At 41.0% G+C, this 22,371-nt stretch overlaps 2 protein-coding genes across 4 annotated transcripts; both read right to left on the bottom strand.

Annotated features, from left to right (window-relative positions):
• Window positions 1-449: 449 nt before the first annotated feature.
• Window positions 450-11,741, bottom strand: spred3 (sprouty related EVH1 domain containing 3). Of its 3 annotated transcripts, none has more exons than XM_084410143.1 (6): window positions 11,431-11,741; window positions 5,711-5,876; window positions 5,402-5,570; window positions 5,093-5,154; window positions 4,106-4,267; window positions 450-3,612 (listed from the first exon to the last, which is right to left on the bottom strand). In XM_084410143.1, exons 1-6 carry the CDS (start codon window positions 11,439-11,441, stop codon window positions 2,644-2,646), a joined length of 1,539 nt encoding a protein of 512 aa, XP_084266269.1. In that variant the 5' UTR covers window positions 11,442-11,741; the 3' UTR covers window positions 450-2,643. The 3 variants fall into 3 exon arrangements, with proteins under 3 accessions (XP_084266269.1, XP_084266268.1, XP_084266270.1); XM_084410142.1 differs by having other exon boundaries at window positions 11,633-11,738; XM_084410144.1 differs by lacking the exons at window positions 5,711-5,876; window positions 11,431-11,741 and having other exon boundaries at window positions 4,106-4,277; window positions 5,402-5,551.
• A 4,220-nt stretch (window positions 11,742-15,961) lies between these two features.
• psmd8 (proteasome 26S subunit, non-ATPase 8) lies at window positions 15,962-21,736 on the bottom strand. The gene is made up of 7 exons (XM_084409305.1): window positions 21,499-21,736; window positions 20,886-20,958; window positions 20,669-20,771; window positions 18,772-18,937; window positions 18,580-18,680; window positions 18,376-18,487; window positions 15,962-16,775 (listed from the first exon to the last, which is right to left on the bottom strand). Exons 1-7 carry the CDS (start codon window positions 21,607-21,609, stop codon window positions 16,638-16,640), a joined length of 804 nt encoding a protein of 267 aa, XP_084265431.1. The 5' UTR covers window positions 21,610-21,736; the 3' UTR covers window positions 15,962-16,637.
• Between the last annotated feature and the right edge of the window lie 635 nt (window positions 21,737-22,371).

Raw genomic sequence — 22,371 nt, 5'->3', positions numbered from 1 at the left:
TTGGAATCCTTCTGCAGGTGAAGGCTAGGCAGTCTTCATGGCCCCACTCAGGCGAGGTGTTCAGGTTAAGGGGCGAAACACCTGAGACCCTGAGATCCCTGCTGATGATGCGGAAGGGTTCCAACAATGTGGATGCTCCAAGGAATACCATCTTGGAAGAAGATCTGCATCACCAGAGTTAGTGTAGTTCCTACAGTGGCAGAAGCAGCTTGTGGCAAAGCATCTTTGATGTTTATTTTACCTCTTACATTTTTCTGTTGATTTTGGGGCGAAACGTGACCTGGACGGTTCTTCCCGAAATCCGTCCTAATCCAAGTGGATATCTGAATGGAGCACAATTCACTATTGCTGCCTTGTGCTGTAACACACCACACTGATACTGTGGTTATGAGTGAATGCCGTATCATGCCATCCCAGTATTAGTGTACTAATGCACATAAACACATGTAAACACGATTCAGAGTGCAAACTTTTCATTAAAATATAGAGTTAGGGTTTAATTAATGATACAAACCCACGATATGTAACACCTCAAAGCAGCAAATTGGCACAAAGTCAGAGAAGTAAGACAGCACAGAAAATAAAAACCCGTCTCCAAAAATAAATAAAGAATTAGAATAAATATCTCAATAAATATATAAACAGGTAATATTTTCCATTGATTACTTTTCAAACTAATAGACACATACATGTTAAAATATGCACATTGGCAGAAATAAACAACCCGAAAAAAGAAAATGAGTATTTAGGTACATCGTTACTTAGAAATTATAGGTTATTGGTTAAATAAATCAAAAGGCACATTTATTAATAGGATGTATGACTAGGGCCCTCAAGGGTGGTCTCATCTCTCAAAGTTCTCTTTTTTCCAGTGCTATTTTTGGGTCTTTTTGTGTTTCTCTACTATTCTGCCCATAAAGAGTGAGTGAGTGAGTGAGTGTGTGTGAGTGCAAGAGAATGTTTCACGTCTTTGAAAATGGATTGAAATGAGTCCAAATGGACAATGATATGCAATGCATGTTTGTAGATTGAATGGTCCAGTGGTTCATCCTGCTGTAAAAACCCTTTCTTTTAAAGTGACTCTAATGAGCAGTTAATACAACATTGATTCCTACGTAACTTGGAGAAACCTCTTGGAATTGGACGTTAGTTCTCCCCCATCACTGATGTCATAATTTAGTCATTGTCCAAAATTGACTACAGGGCTGTGTCTGATTCCCTAACTCCTCATGACTAGCAGCGAGGTAAGACAAGTTTAGGGGAGTTGAAATAGCAGCTCTGAGATCATTTAAAGCAATGTTTCTTAACACTTCGAGGTCCAAACCGTTACGCCGGTCAGCGTTTGAACTGATTGGTCTAAAAATCTTTACGTTTCTCACTTTAACAACGGGCTTTAACCAGGCAACAAGTTTTCAGTGTCAAGTAATTTGTCTGTCCACAGTGAAGATGAAAATATCCTGTAACACAATCACGGCCAATCAGAACACATTTTATGCTTTCGGACCAATGGGATTTTACTGTGGGCGGGGCTAACTGGAACAACACAGACAAAATTGCACTGGTCAGGACACGTGAGGTGCAGTATAACCCATTATAGTTAATGATTGAGTACTTCTCTTGTTGCCATACTAACAGATAAAGTTAAAGTGTTGTGTCACACACAACAGTCCTTTTCTCTTTTATTCTTTACCGCTGACTAATAATAACTCATTTGCACTGTATTTTTGGTGGTGTGTACAACAACATTTCAAGGCCTCGGTTTACATCTGCTGTGCAAATGTTTCAGGACTAGATTATCTCTCAACTTTTTTGGTCTATCCTTTAAATATAGGCAAGATTCTCAGTTGTTGGCAAGTTAAACACAACTATACTCTTAACAGAAGAATGAGCATGTATGTGTCCATATATGTGGTGAAAGTGGTGGTTTTGGTGAAACTGCCCTCGATCAGACCGTTCACGTTCCCTGTCCTCGAACAACTAAAAGTGGTACAACATCAAAATGTTCTCCTTCACAAATATGTTCTGGCCGAACGTGCGTGAAAAACCTACCGCAAAGACCATATACAAAACCTCACCACAGCACACAGCCCCCAAAATAAGTCTCTTTCTCCATTTGCCTTACTCTCCTCTGGACATTGAGGTAAAACTCATCAACTTAGAGGTACGAGGGGAGTGTATTTGTTAAATCAATTGCAAAAAAAAAAAATTATCTTTCAGTAGTTCAAGTAAAATAAGATACTCAAAATAGGTCTGATAACATTATCTATAAACATTTTTTCATCTCATATTTTCTCCCAAAAAAAAAAAAAAAAAAAAAAACAGAACCCAGGAGAAAAGAAAACGAACAAATGTTTACACGTCACTGAACCCCATTCACTCCCCACCTCCCGGAGACGACCCCTGACCCCAACGACCAGCAAATCAGAGAGCAACCTCCCCGAACCCATGCACCCACCGCCGGTACGAGCGAGAAGGGTCCGAGCGCAGAATAGAAAGAGCGGAATGCAGCAGACGGCCTCGGTGGGGGCGAGGGGATATTATCGTGAAGGTTTATGTAGGAGATCTGGCTCTACGGCTGTTCCTCCTTGTGCTCCCGTCCCGTCACAATAAGCCCCGCCCACGCGCCCTCCCCCCGCTCAGGCCTCATCGCACGGCCTTGTGCTTCCCTCCGCAGCAGCCGCATCTCTCCCCACAGCGCAGGCATGCGTGCAGGGGCAGGTAGCAGCACATGCAGGGCACGAAAAGAGACAGCACCAGCAGCGCCGTCCAGCGGGCACAGCACAGCGGGTGCGGCCCGCCGCCCATCGAGTCCTCGCACGAGCACGGCTCCCAGAACTCGCCCTCGGAGTCCGACATGCAGTGGTAGAGCAGGCTCTCTGCGCACCACACGCACGTCCACTGGCGCAGGCAGTGTAGCGCGGGGTCCGGGGCGTCCCGGCAGCGGCCCCGTCCGTTCTCGGAGGCGCTGAAGACGGAGCGGCAGTACACGCAGCGGGACGAGCAGGAGGAGGAGCCCTGTGGGCAGGAGCTGTCGTCGTCCGGAGAGATGGCTTCCCCTCCGCCGCCCCCGCGCCTGCGAGTCCGAGAGCGTGGCGTGGCGAGAGAGGCGTGGATGCAGCAGGGAGAGGGCGAGCCTTTACCCGTCTCCTGAGGGGAGCCGCTGGCCGACGACACCCCCGGCACGGCGTTGGGCATGCAGGTGGGCGAAGAGTTGCACTGAGAACCTTTGGTGTCCAGCATGACGGTGACCTCGCAGCCTGTGGTGCCCACGCCGGCCAGCTCTTTCTCGAAGCGCACCACGCACAGCTCGGTCTTGTCCTGGCTGCCGCTCACCACCACGCCCCCCGTCAGCCCGCCCACCTTGGTCCGCGTGGCACCGGCGCGTCGGTAGTCCTCGTAGCCGCGTGTTCCCCACAGGTCCTTGCAGGGGTCCAGGCTGCGGAGGTCCCCTTCCTCCAGCAGGGAGATGGTGGGCGAGAGCGGGGAGAGGGGAGAGGAGGCAGGGGGCGCTGTGGGGGGGGTCGGGGGGGCCGGAGGCGGCGGAGGGGGTGCCGGAGGGTTCAACACGGCTGTGACTTGGGTGAGCTGGTGCTGGGCGGGTCGGGTGTGGATCTGCGGTGAGAGAAGAGTGAGGACTGAATGTAACTCTGCATTTGTCTGGATCAAATCATTCATTCAAAAATACAATAAGAACGCAGCTCATTCATACAGTGGCTTAAATACACCAATTCGCATCATTTCTGAATTAAATTTCATTTTGATATTAAAGTTAAAAATCTAGCGGTTGATACGACCGTCCTGTGGTGTGTGACCGAAATATAACGTGGTGCAACCAGCATGCAACAAAACAAAAAATCCAACAAACATACTCTTTATGAATTATTAATTCATGATATTTGTACAAAAAATGCTTTTTATCTTGTTGAGTACATTCACGTGTGTTAAAATGTTATTACTTTAAATTGACGGTTGCAACGTGTTAAATTTCTAGAGTCATTAAATCTACACCTTTTTTTGTAAATGGTATAAAAGGTTTTTAAAACCATGAAATCGACATGAATAAAAATCAACTGGAATCAACTTTCAAGCAATGTGAATCCTTTACCTGGGCCGGGGTCTGTGTCGTGACGACGTGACCTGTCCCGTACGCGAACTCCTCTGTGGAGCGCACAAAACAGGTGGAGGAGGACTCGCTGGTCACAATGGTAATGGGTTTGGGCAGCATCTCTTTTCTGCTGTTGGACGACGACTCACTCCCTGTATGAGACTGAGACAGACTGCAAGTCATCAAACATGCAGAACCACCTAATGCTAAAGCCGACAGGATGTACACAAGATGGAGGAATATACGGTGTAGAGATGACTGGTGTAGTTTGGATCACCCAATCATGACTCTGCTTTGACTTTATGTAAAACTGTTCGGTGCAAAAAGTGACCAAGTTGCTAAATAATTAGCAAGATTATAGATAGGAAATGGTAGAGTGATTTATTACATTTTGATTGTCAGTTTTCTTTGGAATAACATGCACTGATAAATCGTGCATAACAAATCCAGGAACATACAGTATATTAACTTTCTCTGCCATTGACGGAAATTTCTGGCTTTCCATGTTTTCACTTTTAAACAGTAGGGGGCACTATTACGAATCTTCTGAAAGAGAACCGAATCTCATGATCAAAACACAGGCAAAGAAGAAGCAGAAACAAGCAATTATATGCATATAAAAATAATGATCATCAGCATTAATCTGCATATAAATCAAAACTGCCAAACGTTACTGAATGAAATATCGACCCAGGGCGAGCTATAGGACTGTGAAGATCTGGGGGTGTTGTTGATAGACTCGATGTACTCCATCTATGTTTTGATCATCGTTCTGAATCCTGCCGGTGGCTGGCAACTTTTTCTTTCTTTTTTTACGATGGCGGGGAAAGAGTTAAGAAAATAAATAGGGTCAATTTTGGTTTTACTGACTTCAATGTCTATGATGACTTTACAGGGATCTAGGCACGAAAAGTACTGTAAATCTCAAGATAGACGCGAAGATGAACCAGATACTTTGAAGCACTTTGACGTGATAAAAACACTCACTGCTTGACCGTCATCCTCGGTGTCGCCCTCTTCAGGAGTCGAGGAGGATGGCGAGTCGGATCCTGCAGGAAAATGTTAAAAATGAACAAACAAACAAAAAAAAAATGTCAAGAAAGAAAATGGGATCATCTAAAACACATTAGACATTTGCACTATCCTTTCATGGCATCGTCTTCTCTGGACTGGTACATTTAGAGGCCATAACAACAGGGTTACTAGGTATTAAAACTGACTGACACATACTCAATGTAAACTACATTCATTTCTTTGGCTCCAGCTTCCTGTTCTCTGTCTTTTGCTGCTCTGTACCTCTGTCCAGCTTATCAAGGACACTTTGAAGCCCCCTCTCGAAGGAGATGGCATCAGCTGGACTCTGGAAGGTCAGACCAAACTTCCTCTCCTCCACACGCCAGTGATGGAAGATGGGGTTCACCTTGTTGTAGACCAGACCCTTTTGAATGGCGCATTCCAGCACAGGCTACATGAAGAAAGAGAGGCGGGTCACTTGCGGGCCACTCGTGACGGCGACTACTAAATGGCTACAACTACCGGGACTGTCAGGCTGAGGGAACATCAGTGCACTCAAAGACAGGCATGAACACACACGCACACACTCACTGCTCGATCGCGTAGCCGTTCTCCGCGTATGACGTACTCTCTCCGCCCACGACCTTCAGAGCTCCGCCCCTTACAAATGATCACGTGACTGAGGCCGCCACCTCCAAGGGGCACCCAGCCACCACTAGAATCGTCACGTGTCATCACCACCGCTCGGACACGCACACTGTTAGGGGAGTAAAAGGAGTGAGTGCACTAGCCAGCTGAGCACAAACACCCACACACACAGACACACACACACAGACTTTGAGACAAAGGCCGTTAAAGAACAAAACGCAACCATCAGTATAACATATGGAAATAATATCCTTAAAATAAAGGTAAATGGTAAATAATAGAGAAAAGACACTGCGTTACAGAGACACGGTGTAAAGATGTGTAAAAGAAGTAACGTTATTAGCCTGCAATATCCACTCAAAGCTACAATATGTAATTTTTTTCGCCGCTAGGGGTCGCTAGCCTCTTACAATAACAAACGACGCATAAGAAGATGGAACTTGTCCTCATGCCGAAGGATCTAATAATGTTTATGGATGAGTGAATACATTGATGTTTTTAACATGACTGTGGTTTGAAGCAGGTTGCGATTGCTAATGAGAGACAGATATCAGCGTCACACGCTAGTCACGCAGATATAAAGGAATAAGGACATTTCATTCTACATTCGAACTACCCGCAAGTGCTGAATTACTACTCACACAGGTCAGTTTATTATACGAATGAAACTTGTGAGGTAACGCAGCGCTATCACACTAAACTGCATTTGAGTGTGTTGAAAGTTCTAATGTTATTCTATGTGCTAGTTCATCTGTATGAGACTAGCAGTTAGCTAGATCAACATTAGAATAACATACTGATCATATTCTAACATTCCATCATGTTGAGCTAAATAACATTGATTCGTTTTAAGTACATTTGCTCACCTGTCTAATAAATTTAATAATTTGTTACATTTATATAGCGCTTTTTCTGAGACCTCAAAGCGCTTTACATATGGAAGGGGGGAATCTCCTCAACCACCACCAATGTGCAGCATCCACTTGGATGATGCGACGGCAGCCATATTGTGCCAGAACGCCCACCACACACCAGCATACTGGTGGAGAGGAGACAGAGCGATGAAGCCAATCAGTATATGGGGATGATTAGGAGGCCATGATGGACAGAGGCCAAGGGGCAGATTTGGCCAGGATGCCGGGGTTACACCCCTACTCTTTTTCGAAGGACATCCTGGGATTTTTAATGACCACAGAGAGTCAGGACCTCGGTTTTACGTCTCATCCGAAGGACGGTGCTCTTTTGGCAGTATAGTGTCCCCGTCACTATACTGGGGCATTAGGACCCACACAGACCACAGGGTGAGCGCCCCCTGCTGGCCTCACTAACACCTCTTCCAGCAGCAACCTAGTTTTCTCAGGAGGTCTCCCATCCAGGTACTAACCAGGCTCAGCCCTGGTTAGCTTCAGTGGGCAACCAGTCTTGGGCTACAGGGTGATATGGCTGCTGATAATAAAGTACATGCAAGAGCGGCGTCTCTGTCAAGTCAAAGTTAGTCGAGGACGTGGAGCTCTCGGCATCTCGAAAACGCCACCCTCGTTTTAGTTCTCCTTTTGTCCCAAAGTCTGCTTGCCATGGTCCATAATGTTTGAACGAAACAACAACAGCGTGAGCGTGCCGCTAGACGTAACGCAGTTGTCCACGTCTGTCGCCATGGTTACTATGTCAGCACGAGCGCCAGGGATAACACGGATATTACGTCATTGACAGGCGACAAGTGAACAAGGACGAGCCATTATATAAAATTGAACTTTTGGGATATTGTAAGTACACAGCTGCAGGAAATATATCACACTGTGCAAGTGATTTGTGGATATTTTATTACAAAAATCTTACATATTGTAGCTTTAAAGGTCCCGTTCTATGCCCCTTTTCACAAGATGTAAAATAAGTCTCTGATGTCCCCAGAGTGTGTATGTGAAGTTTGAGCTCAAAATACCCAACAGATCATTTTTTACAGCATGTTTAAATTGACATTTTTTGGGGCTCAGAAAAACGAGCCGTTTCAGTGTGTCCCCTTTAAATGCAAATGAGGTGCTGCTGGACGACACAGGGGGCGGAGCTTCATGAGCTCGTGCTCAGTCTGTCAGGAAAAATTCATCTCACGGAATGATGATAATATCAGAAACTCTCAGTAACGGCGTTCATTTCGAGTCGGACAATAATGCCTACAGAGTCAGATTGCTGTATAGAGATGAAACAGGTATGGTTTAGTAGTTTAATTACGGTTATTATAACGTATTTGTCATCTGCTTGTAGGCTATGTATCCATTATTTATTAATAGCCTACAAGTCTGCTGTCTGAATGATGATCAAACATGTACTGATGAGTTTAATAAAGTTTATTGTACATCACACAAAAGATGAAGCGTCAGTTTTACTTCAGAAAATCACCGTAAGAGCTGAGTAAACACAGTAGGCTAAGTTATAAGAAGTGCGCAAGTAGCCAGTAGAGTTGAGGGAGCATTCCTGTGGGCGGAGGTTAGTCAAGAAACGGTTCTGGTGATGTCACTAATGAAGGAAGTAGAGGGGTGTAGTCCAATCGAGCCGTTTTTTGTAGTCAACTTCTGTTAAATAAAATATCTCGCTTGGCATTGAACTTTGAGCTTTATAATTTTACAGATATTATTTATGCTCTAACAGCAACATTACACACTAACTAAAGTTTGAAACATGGAATCGCATGCAACGGGACCTTTAAATTAGCGTTCGCCAAAATTTAATTACATTAAAAATGAAATTATTATTCATTCGTTAAAATTGTCGTTCATAACCCATTTTGCTTCTGTAATGTTTCTGGATGCATTCCCAAGTGAAACTGAATAGTCAGTGAGAAAAAAAAGGCAAGGTGGGACACCGGATTTTATCCAGATGAAGATTATTGGATCATGAAAAGTAGATGTTAAAGTGGTTGGACATCATCGGAAGAAAGGCTGTTTCGGACAATGAACAAGTTATTACATTTTAAAGAAAAGATTACAAAGACAAACATATTATTATTAGAAAGCACTAATGAATTGGCGGAAATTTCCCAGGTACTTAGTAGTGAAAATGCCTTGAACACAATCCTCCTTTTTTTTCAAGCCAGCCAATTGCAGTCAGTTTGGGGCTAGAAAACAGGGTTTTGGGAGGGACCTTTTGCCTAGAATGGACCCTTTTCACAAACTGTGATAATGCGTTTTAACAGTCAATAGCATCGTAAATCTGCAACGTTTTTTATATTTTATTTATATATTTAAAAAAAAGTATGTACATTTATAACACTATACCTTGTATTGTATTACCTTTGCATCAAATTACAAAAAACTAGTTAACGCTGCAGTGAGGGTGTTACTAATACAGCGGCTGTGGTAAAATTTCAGTAAAATTTACACCCTTCTCTCTTCTGACTGCCACTATCAATCTCTCTCTATTTTCTTCCTCCTATTGAAAGTTGGGAAAACACTATTGTGGAGTTTTTCTTTTGCGATTTGAGCAAATGGGAACACAAAAATACATTTAATTTTAGTCTCTCATTCACCGCTATAGAAATGTACCCAACTATGACGACTTACGCTTCTGAGAAACCCGTAAATGTGAAAAGGGTCGATATGGTTCATGTGATGGTCACAGCTGGCAGAAGACACATGACTGAAGGAGAGGATGAAACATGTTAGGCTCTTTTCCTTGCCCACACCATGATGATGTTAGTCCAAATCATTTCAGTCATTTCAGAGGTGGTTATTACAATTTGATCAAATATTTTGAAGACGTTTGAATAAATGTGTACTTATGAGTACTTAAAATAAGTCAGAGCTAGAAATGTATCTTCATATTTACAGGTAAAGCTTCATATTATAGACTACTTTCTTTGACCCCCTCAACATCTTATTTTGATGCCCTTCAGGGAGGATCAAGCCTTCTTTGGGAGGAACCTTACCCTGCTTATGAGTGGTCCACAGAGCCATAACATACATTAAAGGTGTAGGGTCAATTTTTATGTTGGTGTTAAAGGTGCTGTAATTGATTTGATCCCTTTTGACAACATCTGCCAGATTTAGCCACTAATTAGACACGTCCCTTCTCCCGCCCAAAAGATATGTCAGCAAAGCAAACCCCAACTTTCTTTGGATTGACAGGACGAGATCTCGTTTCTGATTGGTTAAAAAAGGGCGGGCCCGCTTCCCCGACTAGTTTTACGATGACAGAGACAGGTGTGATTTGTCATTTCAGTGATATCTGTCAGGTAAAAATGCATTTTATGTGTGGTATTAAAAAAAATCGTCCTTTAAAATCATGTAGGCTTCTGTAAGTACTACATTCTTAAATAGACGAGGGGATACAGGTGAATTTTGAATGATTTCTTGAGACAAGGTGGTGTGGTATGGTGGCGAGGACTGATTTATTGTGTTAAATGGAATGAATAATCTTAAATCACACCGTCATGTGTGCTTTTGTGCATTCCATAAACTACAGGTTCAGTCTAGAATATATAAACAGTGAAGCACGATTATAACAATGGGAGGAAACAGCGCGATTTTTTAATGGACGGTCACGTGGGCGAGGAAAATCTAATCACACTTTCCGCGCGCACACGGAACAAGCGTTTACAGCCATCGCTCATTTCTGTAGAAAAGTCCTTAATATAGCCATTCTACATTCACAATGACACCAATATAAAACAACAAAGGACATAATGGCTCCATGTTAATATGAGGGAGTAGCACAAAGAAAGAAACCGTAAATAAATGAATGGCCTGAGGGGAATGAAATGTGTGGAGATGATGAGGGAGAGGGTGGGAGATGAAGAGTTATATTCCTCCCTGAGATGTATCAATGAACGCGCCCATTCGCCATAAAGGCCCTCGTAGCGCTTTTCCAGTCCGACAAGCTCCATTACAATAAACGCTATGAAATCACATCCATTTTGATTCAGAGCCCCATTTGTATTATTTTGAACGGTTTCCGTTATTATAAGCATTGCACCGTCATATCGTCCGATCAACACGCGTTCACGCGCACTCATTCGTTCATCCCGCTGTTTTATGAATGAATAAAACTACATATATGCTACAGCACAGCGAATTCAATGGGCAGATGAGTGGGTGAAAGGAGGATATGGACAAGAAGAAGAAGAAGGAGAAGAAGAAGAAGAGAAGCGCTGGGGGGAGGGGGAGACATGAAGAGGAGGAGGGGGGTGAGAGAAAAATCACATTTCATTCATAAAGTTTGGCTTTAAAAATCATAATGAAACTCGAGACGCGTTGATAAAAGCATCCCTCCGCGCCTCCATCCCGCCAATGTGTTCCCGACGCCAGAAAACTCGCCATAATTCGTCGATTTTTTAACGACACGTTTTATAATTCATGGATGTATTTGGTGGTTATACGTGGAGCCTCCTCACACACCATCCTCGAGACAAAAAGCCGTCTCTTACTGCACCCTATGCGCGGCATTGAAGGCGTTTTATATAGTGCACTTCAGATAAGGCCCATTCATTGGCGATATTCATCAAATGTTGGATGTATATGGAGAATATGGTGTACAGTGTTGATAGCCATAGCTGCGTAATAGTGTTTATGAGCATCTAACATCAGATGGTCTCGCGTGAGCATCTTACAGTCCATTAGAGGTGCTGCAAATCAATCAGTCTGTTCTGGTCAAATAAAAATGCATGGACTTACTCGCCCTCCATGGCTCGGTGTTGCCCGCCGCTTCGAGCTGGCTGCCCCCCGGTCTCTCGTCTTTTTTATTCCCCTTCTTACCGAACACACACACTCGCGCGCGCGTGCGTTCTCACACTCATACACACACACATACACGCGCGCGCGCGTTCTCACACTCTCGCTCACATACGCACGCACACACAGTCTCTCTTTCACTCACTCCTTGTGCTCGCTGCTGCTCTCATTTTCTTGTCTTTCTCTGTCCACCTTCATATGGTTTCGGATGGGCTCGAGGATGCAGCAGCCATTTTCCACCGGCAGCATCATCATCGTCCTCCCTCTCTCGCTCCCTCCCTCCTTCGCTCTCTCTCTCTCTCAATCACTCCCTCCCTGTTTCTCTCTCTCTCTCTCTCTCTCTCTCTCTCTCTCTCTCTCTCTCTCTACCTGTCTACAGCAGTTCTCACACACTCATATTAAACACACTCGTGGATGGACACAGTGTCCCCGAATGGGAGCTGCATCGGTCCAGTTTTGTTGCTGTCAGGACATTTGGAGCGATATGGCTCTAAAAATGTCCATGTGCTCAAGCAATCACCATTGTTAAATCTGAAAAGAGAGTGACAATTAATGTTAGAAAGATAAATGTAAAAAAAATTTTTTTTTAATTAATAGTAACATTGTGAATAGTGCACAAACTCAGTTAATATAGTGCAGAGCGTCAGTACCTTGGACAGCTCTCACACAGCTCTATACGCCATGACAGAATTCACAGCAGCGAGTCTCCATTCATCTCCAACTCCCCATTCATGTTCACTGATAGCCCACCATTGATAAACAGCCACGCCAGCGTCGAGCCTTTATTACTCAAATAAACAGTCCGTCTCGCTCTCTTTCAACAATTTGGGAAAAGTACATTAAGCTACAGCACGGTAGAGCTTAAATAATACATGTTTGCTATATTAAAAGTCATCAATTGAACAATGAATGTTTGCGCGCGAATTTAATTGCGCGGTTTAATTCAAATATGTGACCGTTAAAAAAAAAACAGTCAAAAGAACAACGGAAAACGCCATGTGGAACCTTTAATAGCCTAGAAATGAATATTTAGAATTTCTAGATTGGATGTTTTTGTTTCATAATTCGTTCGAACGGGGCAAACGTCATACTGTCATATTACTGACAAATATTGCTCTTTCTTTTACTTGTTCAATTAGTCTTATATTATATTATTCTTCTGTAACAGCTGTTCCTTTTTAATGTATTAGAACAATACAAAAATGTACACATTTACACAAAAATGCCAGTGTATATAACATCCATTCATTAATCAAAAAGTCTAACAATATTACAAGTTCTCAAGTTGTACAAGAAAAATAACTTGGAATAATACATTTATCAAAATTATTCATCTTGAATATAATATCTGTTTTCCATCTAATACAATTTTACATATCCTAAATCTGTTTTTACACAATTACAAAAACGATGGACAATAGATTATTTTTCTGTAGGACAAAATCACAGAAATAATCCATTATCAACAATGAACTCTTTCAGCTGGATATATACCTTTTGATTAGGTTTAGAATTTATGGAATTCATAAAAAAATGTGATAATATTCCAGTCCCGAAGACAAATGCTTTATCTTATAAGGTTTTGAGTCAAAACTCCAGCATTGGTTTTGTATGTTGGTTTTAAACTCGTAACGTTTTATATGTTGTAATTGTTTAGCCAAAACAGAATATGGTTTGATATTTACGAAAGTGAAGATGTTTGAACTTTTTATACAAAACTATTATTGCTGGAAAAATTACTTCTGATTCAAAACCTTCTAGTTTCTGGGACATATTGTCCACATGACCCATGTGACAACTGACCCCATTCTCCTCTAAAATACTTAAATCTGTACAGTATCATGAACAGTATGATAGGAGAGTTGCCCAGACCAACATGTCGGCTGCTGCATTCACAATAACATGTTGTTAAATTAAAACCTTCGCGAGAGGAAGGGCCCTCAACAGGATCCAAGAGAGGAAAGGTTAAAGTCTGTGCTAACAAGGGCAGATCTTTTATTAGACAGCACACATTGTACCTGAAATGCTGAGGGAAATTGCGTCTACAACCAAAAAGACACCAGCTTGGGTACAAGTCCAGCTCCGCGTAAAGCCAACGTGCTGAAGTGCAAGAAAACATGCGACAGACCTCAGCAAACTCAAGAGGGTGAAAATAAGGGCACACAACGGAAGTAATAAAGGAAATAAAAAAAAATGACTCTCCTCAAATTGACTATGTGTCTTGAAATGCAATGCAAAATGAACAATTTAAATTATTTTAATACAAGTGTATTCAGTTTGGTCAACTATCATGAAAATGCCACAAGAAAAAAAAAAAAAAAAAAAAAAAATCCTAATAATGGACTTTTTCTGTTTTTGTCAATCTTAAATATAAAGCTTTTTTTTTTTTTTTTTTCAGTGAAGCCAAGAAAAAACATTTTGGGTTTCAGTTCTTAAAACCATTTTTCTTGGAGTGAAGAACATTTTGAAAATCTAAGAATTATTTTCCACTATAAAGAACCTTTATTTTTAAGAGTCTGGTTAAATATTACCCAGATATTAGTTTTTGCATTAGATGTGTACTGGTTTTCTTTTATAGAATTGAATAAAACAAGAGGCTCATTCTTATTGTCAAAAGAAGCTTCCCAACAATCACCCCAGCACGACAGTGGAGAAAGATTGTGAAAGCTCAGGCCCCGGGGATCTGACACCAAAAACACTCAGAAAATCCTCTGCCCTCGACTGTACAGTCTGTTAGGGGTTAACAGTTTAGGACCCAAGGACCAGATGTTTGAAAGAAGAGCCGGAGTAAGAATTATAAAATATTGAAGAAAAGTTTTACTGAAGATAGTTTGCAGTTTCATCAGCAGAAGTTCAGCTTCAAGACTCACGCAGGAGTTCGTAGGCCGCCCCGCTTACAGTAACAAAGATCACAGCAGTTATACCATTTCCAAGGTCTAAGCTACATCATTGCTTACAGGTTGAATGATGCTGATTGGCTAAGAGATTGATAAACATAGTAATTTTCCACACATATACAGATAGACAGAAGCATATCTCCATAGATTATGCAGCTGACACTCGGACCCTGAAGTTAGGCACGTCGTGACCTTCCAGGTCGCAGATTTGGGTTGCTGGGTGCCAGCATGTCTCGAACAACAACTCAGTCAGTCTCCAATAATGGCAGTGGTTCCTTAACCTGTAAGCAAGAAGACTAACACACACATACCGACACACATCTTTTCCAAGGTTGGATTTGGCCAGGCTCTAACTATAAACAGGAGTCTCGTCTCAAAACATCAAGATAATGCGTTCTTTCTCAAGAAGAGCTACATTTTAGTCTAACTGGAAACTATAGGCTTTAACTGACAAATGGTCCCTTAAACTATTGGCTTCAATGACCCCTATGTGTTTTAACATGTTGAAGACCTTTCTCAAACACAAAACATTTCCCTATTTTATTTCTTGAAGCCGGGTTAAATGAGAGAGCACTGTTACTGCATTCAGATATCAAATACTGACATTAAAGAATACATGAAAAGAACATTTCAGTAATCACACTGGTAACTTCTATAACAAAGTAAAATCTCCAGAGAAGTCATTCAACTCATGTGATATTTAGAAGGAAAAATATTGATTAATACCTTGATGATAATCACTCATTACATATACATTGAAGCAGCAGTGGATTCCAATCCACCCCCTTCAGATCTAAACTGGTTGATGTTCCTCCCTCACGTGAAAGTGGAAAACCAGCATGAAGGACGAAAGGCAAGACCACAGAGAACACAACCACTGCAGACACTTACAATACTGACAACACACTATCTAGAATCTGCCACTGTGGTTGTCCACACTGGGAGAAGCACCTTTACTTAAGAAAAGCACTAATATTCTAGATAAATAAATCTGATAGTCTTGCATGCAGCACAACTGCATTTGCTGGCCTTCACAGACACCAGTGATGGCTCCTATTGGAAAAGTCAATGTGGCGATGCCTCTGCTTGACACCACTATGAATCCATGGACCATTAATCTTGAGAACCACCTAATGATTTAAATGAAGCCAATCTCTATTCTCAACTATGCTCCACCATAGTCCTTCGAGTCTTAAAAAAGGCCTAGAGAAACACACCCCGAGTATGTGCCAAGCCCAAGGCAAAACAGAATGAAACTGAAACATAAGCACATCCTGAAGGGCCCGGCTTATATATATACAGCAAACCCAACAGCCTCAACATCATATGCATGTTAAAGTGTATCTTAATGTTGGCTGTCTAGCCTGAACATGAACTAAACATCGTACAGCATCCATTGCAAACAGTGCCTTCCTCTTCCGATTGTTGACAACATATTTTTGATTTAGAAGACCTACTTACCTGACTTATTTTTATCTGAGACAAACACACTAACATGTTTCACCGTAGTTCCTGCATCTAATTAGCACAATATAAATGACAACATTCAGAGCTTCAGAAGACATTTTATAAAAGAGTCACACAAAAAAAACATTTTATTCATCAGAATTGTCAATGCCTCGTGACACTTTAGGGGAGGGATCATCCCATTACAGGACAAAAAAGAAACAACCAATTACAAAACATCTGCAAACTTTTAACTGCAATCATCACGCTGTTGCTAGGATACAAGGCAAGGGCAAAAGAGTATAATAATTCAATGAACACTCCTAGGGCAACAATGAATAAGCAGTGAAGTTTAGCTTACATCCATCTCAGGCATGCCAGCCAGACCCACTTCTCTTCACAAACTCACTCTTGATAAAAACCATCAGATCTTGCTGAGAGGAACAACATGTGAATATTCAAAATAGGACAGATTAAATGTTTATCCCAACCACCCCTCCCTTCCAAAAAACAAAACAAAAAAACCTTTTGAGATCCAGTCATTAGATAAGAAATGCAAGAAGGTTCCTGAAAACAGATGACACACCCACCAGACAATCATACAGAGAGATCCTGACGCCGGCAGATACTGATATCGAAGTGTAGGTCAAAGCGTTCTGGTCTCATCCTCTGAGAGCCATTATTAGCGGCTGTGTCATCCGGTGTCTGAACTGAGTACAGATATAGGGCTACTGTACAACGGTTTTATTTGGATAAACAAGTGTGAACCTTTATGTATACACGTGTCTAAATGCTGCCAGATCCACACTACACAATCATTTCCAGCTGCCTTGCATACTCGATGACTTGTTGGGCCAGTTCTGTGGAGGGGATGTTCACTTCCTCTGTCTTCTGGTGCTGGGTACTGAACGAGTAGTATCCATCGGGACTCTGGGTCCATCCTCTCTGCAGAGCACAAAAAGCATATTAATATCCATTCATCAAATAACCACTAGCGACAAAGCAACATGGTCCCATTCATTTTCAGTGGAGCGCTGGCGACAGTGACCGTTGGCGTGTCAGTTTGACAGTTTACTGACAGTCTGGGGAGACCCTATTACGAGGGAGGACACGATTTGTCATGACACAGGAAAGACATGACGGTTCCGGAGCGATTTCACCGTTTTATATGATTTGACTGTAACCACATACATTAATATAATAAAATGATGCTTGGAAAAGAATCACACTATATAAATGAACAGTTTAGCACTGCTGCAGTTCGTTTTACAGATTCTCCTCCATTCTGTTGATTATTAGGGACAAGAAAATGTATTACTTTTATGATTAGTCATTTTGAACAGTATGAGCGATCTTAATTCGTCGATTGATCGATCGTTAATCTAGTTATTGACTTGTTAACTACTTTAATGCACTGAGCACACTCTCCAACAGCAGAATGCTACTTATGTTTATTTTTATTATTAATTATTTTACGTCTAATTCCTAGTCAAATAATGATATCTTAGTTTTATATTTAAAAATAATCCAGGGAGTAAAGAATATAAAACAAATTGTTATAAAGTACACAAGATATGTCCTCCTTCACAAGAAATAAGGGTTTGTGGGTTTAATGTATTATATTACAAATAATTGATAAATAAGTGTTAAATATTATTAATTTCCAATGCATTAAAGTAATGTTACAGATATGATATGGGCCTGTTTTATAATCATTTTTATTATTATATTATATACAATTCCAAGTAAAATATAATGCATTAGACTTGTGGTGTGTTCACACTTGTAGTTCGAACAAAAATTTAGTCCTGGTCAAATTAGCGTTCACACTGGCATTTTTAACATCGAACTTAAAGACATAGGGTTATATTCATAACCTGATTGGTCGGCTTTTATTACGTATATTTTGTGACGGAACTTCCAAACATCCAAAACAATGCTGTGTTCAGGGCTAAATGCACTTGTTGCATGTGCATAGCCTACATATGATGGTATTTTGATCGTGAAGAGCTTATAAAATGTGTGACGAAGTCAAAACAGCAGCAGATCACACACACAAACGAAGATCTGCTGCGAGGAGACGCGGTTCTGACGCCTGTACCGAACTGTGATGGGCAACATCGCCACTATGACGAGAAAAAAACAGCTATGCTTGAGCATTCTGTCCTTTTTAGGGTCGCATCATGTCCTGTTTTTGATTAGTTTACATGTCTTTGGTCCGTGATTCGTTTATATTTCATTCAGAGTTCGTTTGGAAGCAGACCGAGACCCATCTTTTCAGGGTCTCAATCCGCTTGTTTGGTGCGCACCAGGGTTCAGACGGCAGAGTTCACACGTTCAAATGGACCGCACTAACAGAGCGATCACACCATAGTTTGTTTTAATCAAACCAAACGTGCCAAGTGTCAACACACCCTTAATGTAAGTGACAAACCAAACAGAATTAAATCATTAATTGCAATTATTTGTATGACAATTAATTCTCAGCAGCACAAAATTCATGATCGTGACATGCCAACATTTGACGAACACATTGAACACTTACTTTCTTCGCATATTCAGTCATCTTTTTTGGAGAGGAAAAGAAAAGCACCCGCGTGGCCTCATTGAACTGAATCTGTTCATATGCTTTCTCTATACAACCTGCAATCTCATCTCTACAAACAAAACACAACATATTTAAATGACCAAACGATCCAAAACATGGTTCATCACCAACATTTAGCCATTAAGACTAAGAAAACCCTACCGAATGGTATCAAGAAGAATGTCAATGAAGAAGGTGTAGCTCTCAGCAGGGATGTTTCCTTTGGCAAGGAAGACCTTGTTGTAACTGCCTTCCATCAGATACTGAAACGAAGAAGCAAAAAAGTAGGAATCAAGCAAAACAGACATTGACAAATGCATTCAATATAAGTGACGAGTAAAAAGTGTCCCACACCTGCTCTAACGAAACTGGGTGTCTGATGTAGACATTGGTCTGGATGTCTTTTGCGCTCAATCTTTCCAGCTCTGTGTGGAACTCGGACACTCTGTTCTGGGAGAGCAGGAAGAGCAAGTTGAGACCCAGTAACTGGTGCCTGTAGGCCGACTCGGGCAACTCCTCCCTGCGGCATTGAGGAAGAGAGGAAAGTGTAACAGGAGCAAACAAAAAGCCAGCAAAACAATTCAGGGTAAAACTTTCCGAATGTCAATTTATTCTCGAAAGAATGATACAATGTTCATTGTATGTGTAATGTATATATAAATATTTACAATATACACGTGATGACCTGCTACAGTTGCCCACAATATGTCTTTAATCGACCTTTTAAATGTGGCATTTTGTACACTTGGTACCAACACACAGGATATGGGCAAGATGCGGTTTCAGCATGACTGCTGTCAGCGCATATTACAATTTTAATTGTCCTATAATTTGCTTAACCTTGACTTTCTTCTTTCAGCTGAACAGTCGGAGTTATATTAAATAATATTCTGGCTCTTCCCAACTTTGTAATGGCATTGAACAGTGCCCAAACTTTTGAAGATCCAAAAAGCATATTCATCCATCATTAAAGTAATCCATATGCCTCCAGTGAGTTAATAAATGCCTTCTGAAGCAAAGCGATGAGTTTTTGTAAGAAAAATACAGATATCTAAAACTTTATAATCTGTAATCACTATCTCACCTAAGCTTGCGCTATGCCCACGTCATACATGAGGTCAGAGGTCACCCCTCTTAAACACACGGCAGTTGCCGGAAGCCAGTGATTATAGTCTATAAAGTTTTAGATATAGATTTCTTACTAAAACCCATCGCTTCACTTCAGAAGGCATTTATTGAAAGAAAAAAGTAATATACACCTAGGATGGCTTGAGGGTGAGTAAATCATGGGATCATTTTCATTACTGGGTGAACTATTCCTTCAAAGGGATACTCCACTTTTTTTGGAAATAGGCTCATTTTACAACTCCCCCAGAGTTAAACAGTTGCGTTTTACCGTTTTCGAATCCATTCAGCCGATCTCCGGGTCTGGCGGTACCACTTTTAGCATAGCTTAGCATAGATCATTGAATCGGACAAGACCATTAGTCTTAATTAGACCAGCAGGCGTAATGATATGACGCAGCGCCTGAAAATAGGTCTAATAGGTTAGACAAACTTAGTCCCGGTCACGTTGGAAGTTACAGAGCTGGGGACTATTTTCAGGCGCTGCGTCATATCATTACGCCTGCTGCACTTATGGTACGGCAGCAAAGTTTCTTGATTATTACGCAGGAATGAGAGTATAGTTCCTAGCCATATCAGCCTAGAAAATCGCAACTTTACATTTTCCGTCTGTCTTAGTACACGATGTAACTACAGAAGAGTCAAGTTTTAAATAGGAAAAATATCGAAACTCTTTGGTCATTTTTTTTGAGAGAGATGCTAATGGTCTTGTCCGATTCAATGATCTATGCCAGTGGTTCTCAATTCCAGTCCTCGGGACCCCTTGCTCTGCACATTTTGTATGTCTCTCTTATCTGAGACACTCAGTTCAGTTCATGGAGTCTCTCCTAATGAGCTGATGATCTGGTTCAGGTGTGTTAAATAAGGGAGACATACAAAATGTGCAGAGCAGGGGGTCCCGAGGACTGGAATTGAGAACCACTGATCTATGCTAAGCTATGCTAAAAGTGGTACCGCCAGACCCGGAGATCGGCTGAATGGATTCGAAAACGGTAAAACTCAACTGTTTAACTCTGGGGGAGTTGTAAAATGAGCCTATTTCCAAAAAAAGTGGAGTATCCCTTTAAGTAAGTAATAAGTGATAGTGAGCAGATAGAAGATGTAAGACCAAAAAAAATGTCATTACTTGTAATCAAAGTAATAACACTTAAGCTGAGCCATGTAGCGTTCAAAGGAGGGGATGTCTTTCTTCAGGATGCTCCATAGTGCTCCGATCTCCAAAACATCTCCTGTGAAGAAGAAAAAAAAAAAGAAAAGAATAAATATTAATAAATGACTGAAGCAATTAAAATAGATATATAATTTCAGCTAAAAACAATCGTAAAACGTTCATAAATACTCACTGGCAAGGATAAGTTGCTGTTTGGTTAGTTTGGTCCCAGTAGTCGGTAGAAAGTTCAATTCCAACAGGGATATCTACCAAAATAATAATAATAATAATAATAAAATAATCCACCACAACATAATGAGAATAATTTAAATTAAACATGGCAGACACATAATATGAGATTATAATAATATAGGATTAATGACAATATAGGAATCATGAGAACTATCAATTGAGGGTCTTTATTTTTCTTCATTATTCAACACGTTAAAAAATAAGTTTCCCGAGGAAATGTAAGTAATAAAAAAACATTATATAAATCAATTATCAGTTCACAAACGCTGTCATTTAGTTTCCCTACTGTATGAATTGTCTGTCTGCTAGCTAACGTAACTTTGGCGAGGAACAAACCCAAAGCCACAATACAGCTCACAAAATGTCAACTGTACTTTATCACATAAATAAACTAAAACACACGCATAACGTGTTGGTCAATAAGTTGAATGGGAATCGACTGGACCGATCTAACGTTAGATAGCAGCACTAGCGCTAACTGCTCGTCACACTACAAGCACGGCTCATTTCTGCAGTTTAAGAGTAACGTTACACTTCCATATCATCGGGCGTACCTTTAGCTTGCTCAGGATCTCGCCACATTTGTTCAGATTTGGATTCTTTTTATTCCACTCGGCTTTCAGCGTTTCATACAACCCCGCAGTCTCTTTCAACACAGACGCCATGGTGATTCTGCAAAAAAGTACGACACCGGTCTGTCAGAATACGGCAGTACGCTGTCGTAAAGAATGTTGGCGCTACCATGGAAACCAGGAAACGCGGATTTCAGAGGGTGTGAAATTGGGTGATACCATTGCAGTTTGTCTGAAGAATATAGTTATAGAAATATATGGGTGTCCCTAATAAAATCTGATAACCTTCACTATTAAGTAAATACCTTTATACTGAGGTCTACACCAACTGGCTGCATCACATTACAGAACTGATTGTAACTGTTGTGTACTTTGTAAAGAAAAGGTTACACTTTGTTACATTGTAATTAATTATACACTTAAGTACTGAGTGATATTAATTAACAACAATGTACTTACTATATCCTCCTGTCCTGGGACCCAGGAACAGACTTGTGTCCTCTGTAGTGGACATTATATTTTAGTGAATTTCTCTGACACCTGAATTTAGTATTTTTTCCATGTTTAGAGCATAAAAAAAAAAACTAATGGGATGAAAACATTTTTGACAAAATATATTTTATTAATATGTTATGCTATGTCCTCTGTAGTGGACACCAGGACTCGAAAAAAATAAATAATAAAAGACATGAAATGACATGTATAACATTGGAAGTTTTTTTTATTCACCATTTAAATTTTAACTTTCAGGATTTTGTTTAACCAAACTTTGTTTTAAGATGATTCTTAACGATGTTATGAAAGATATAACTGAATGAATTGATATACCATTTTACTTTATGCAATATGTGGGTA

This window comes from Rutilus rutilus (assembly GCF_951802725.1).
Source record: "Rutilus rutilus genome assembly, chromosome: 5".
NCBI classification, from domain to species: Eukaryota; Metazoa; Chordata; class Actinopteri; order Cypriniformes; family Leuciscidae; genus Rutilus; species Rutilus rutilus.
Note: the sequence above shows the minus strand (reverse complement) of the source record. Positions and strands in the feature narration are given on the sequence as shown.

What these genes read in the sequence shown, in the direction of transcription:
- spred3 (XM_084410142.1), bottom strand. Translation starts at nt 11,736, where the DNA reads ATGCTGCCGGTGGAAAATGGCTGCTGCATCCTCGAGCCCATCCGAAAC. An exon ending in AGCAGCAGCGAGCACAAGGA is followed by an intron (nt 5,877 to 11,632) that starts GTGAGTGAAAGA and finishes CTCCCCTAACAG; the next exon opens with TGTGCGTGTCCGAGCGGTGG. An exon ending in AACGGCTACGCGATCGAGCA is followed by an intron (nt 5,571 to 5,710) that starts GTGAGTGTGTGC and finishes TTCTTCATGTAG; the next exon opens with CCTGTGCTGGAATGCGCCAT.
- psmd8 (XM_084409305.1), bottom strand. Translation starts at nt 21,609, where the DNA reads ATGGCGTCTGTGTTGAAAGAGACTGCGGGGTTGTATGAAACGCTGAAA. An exon ending in AGATCCTGAGCAAGCTAAAG is followed by an intron (nt 20,959 to 21,498) that starts GTACGCCCGATG and finishes TTATTTTGGTAG; the next exon opens with ATATCCCTGTTGGAATTGAA. An exon ending in ATTCTTCTTGATACCATTCG is followed by an intron (nt 18,488 to 18,579) that starts GTAGGGTTTTCT and finishes TTTTGTTTGTAG; the next exon opens with AGATGAGATTGCAGGTTGTA.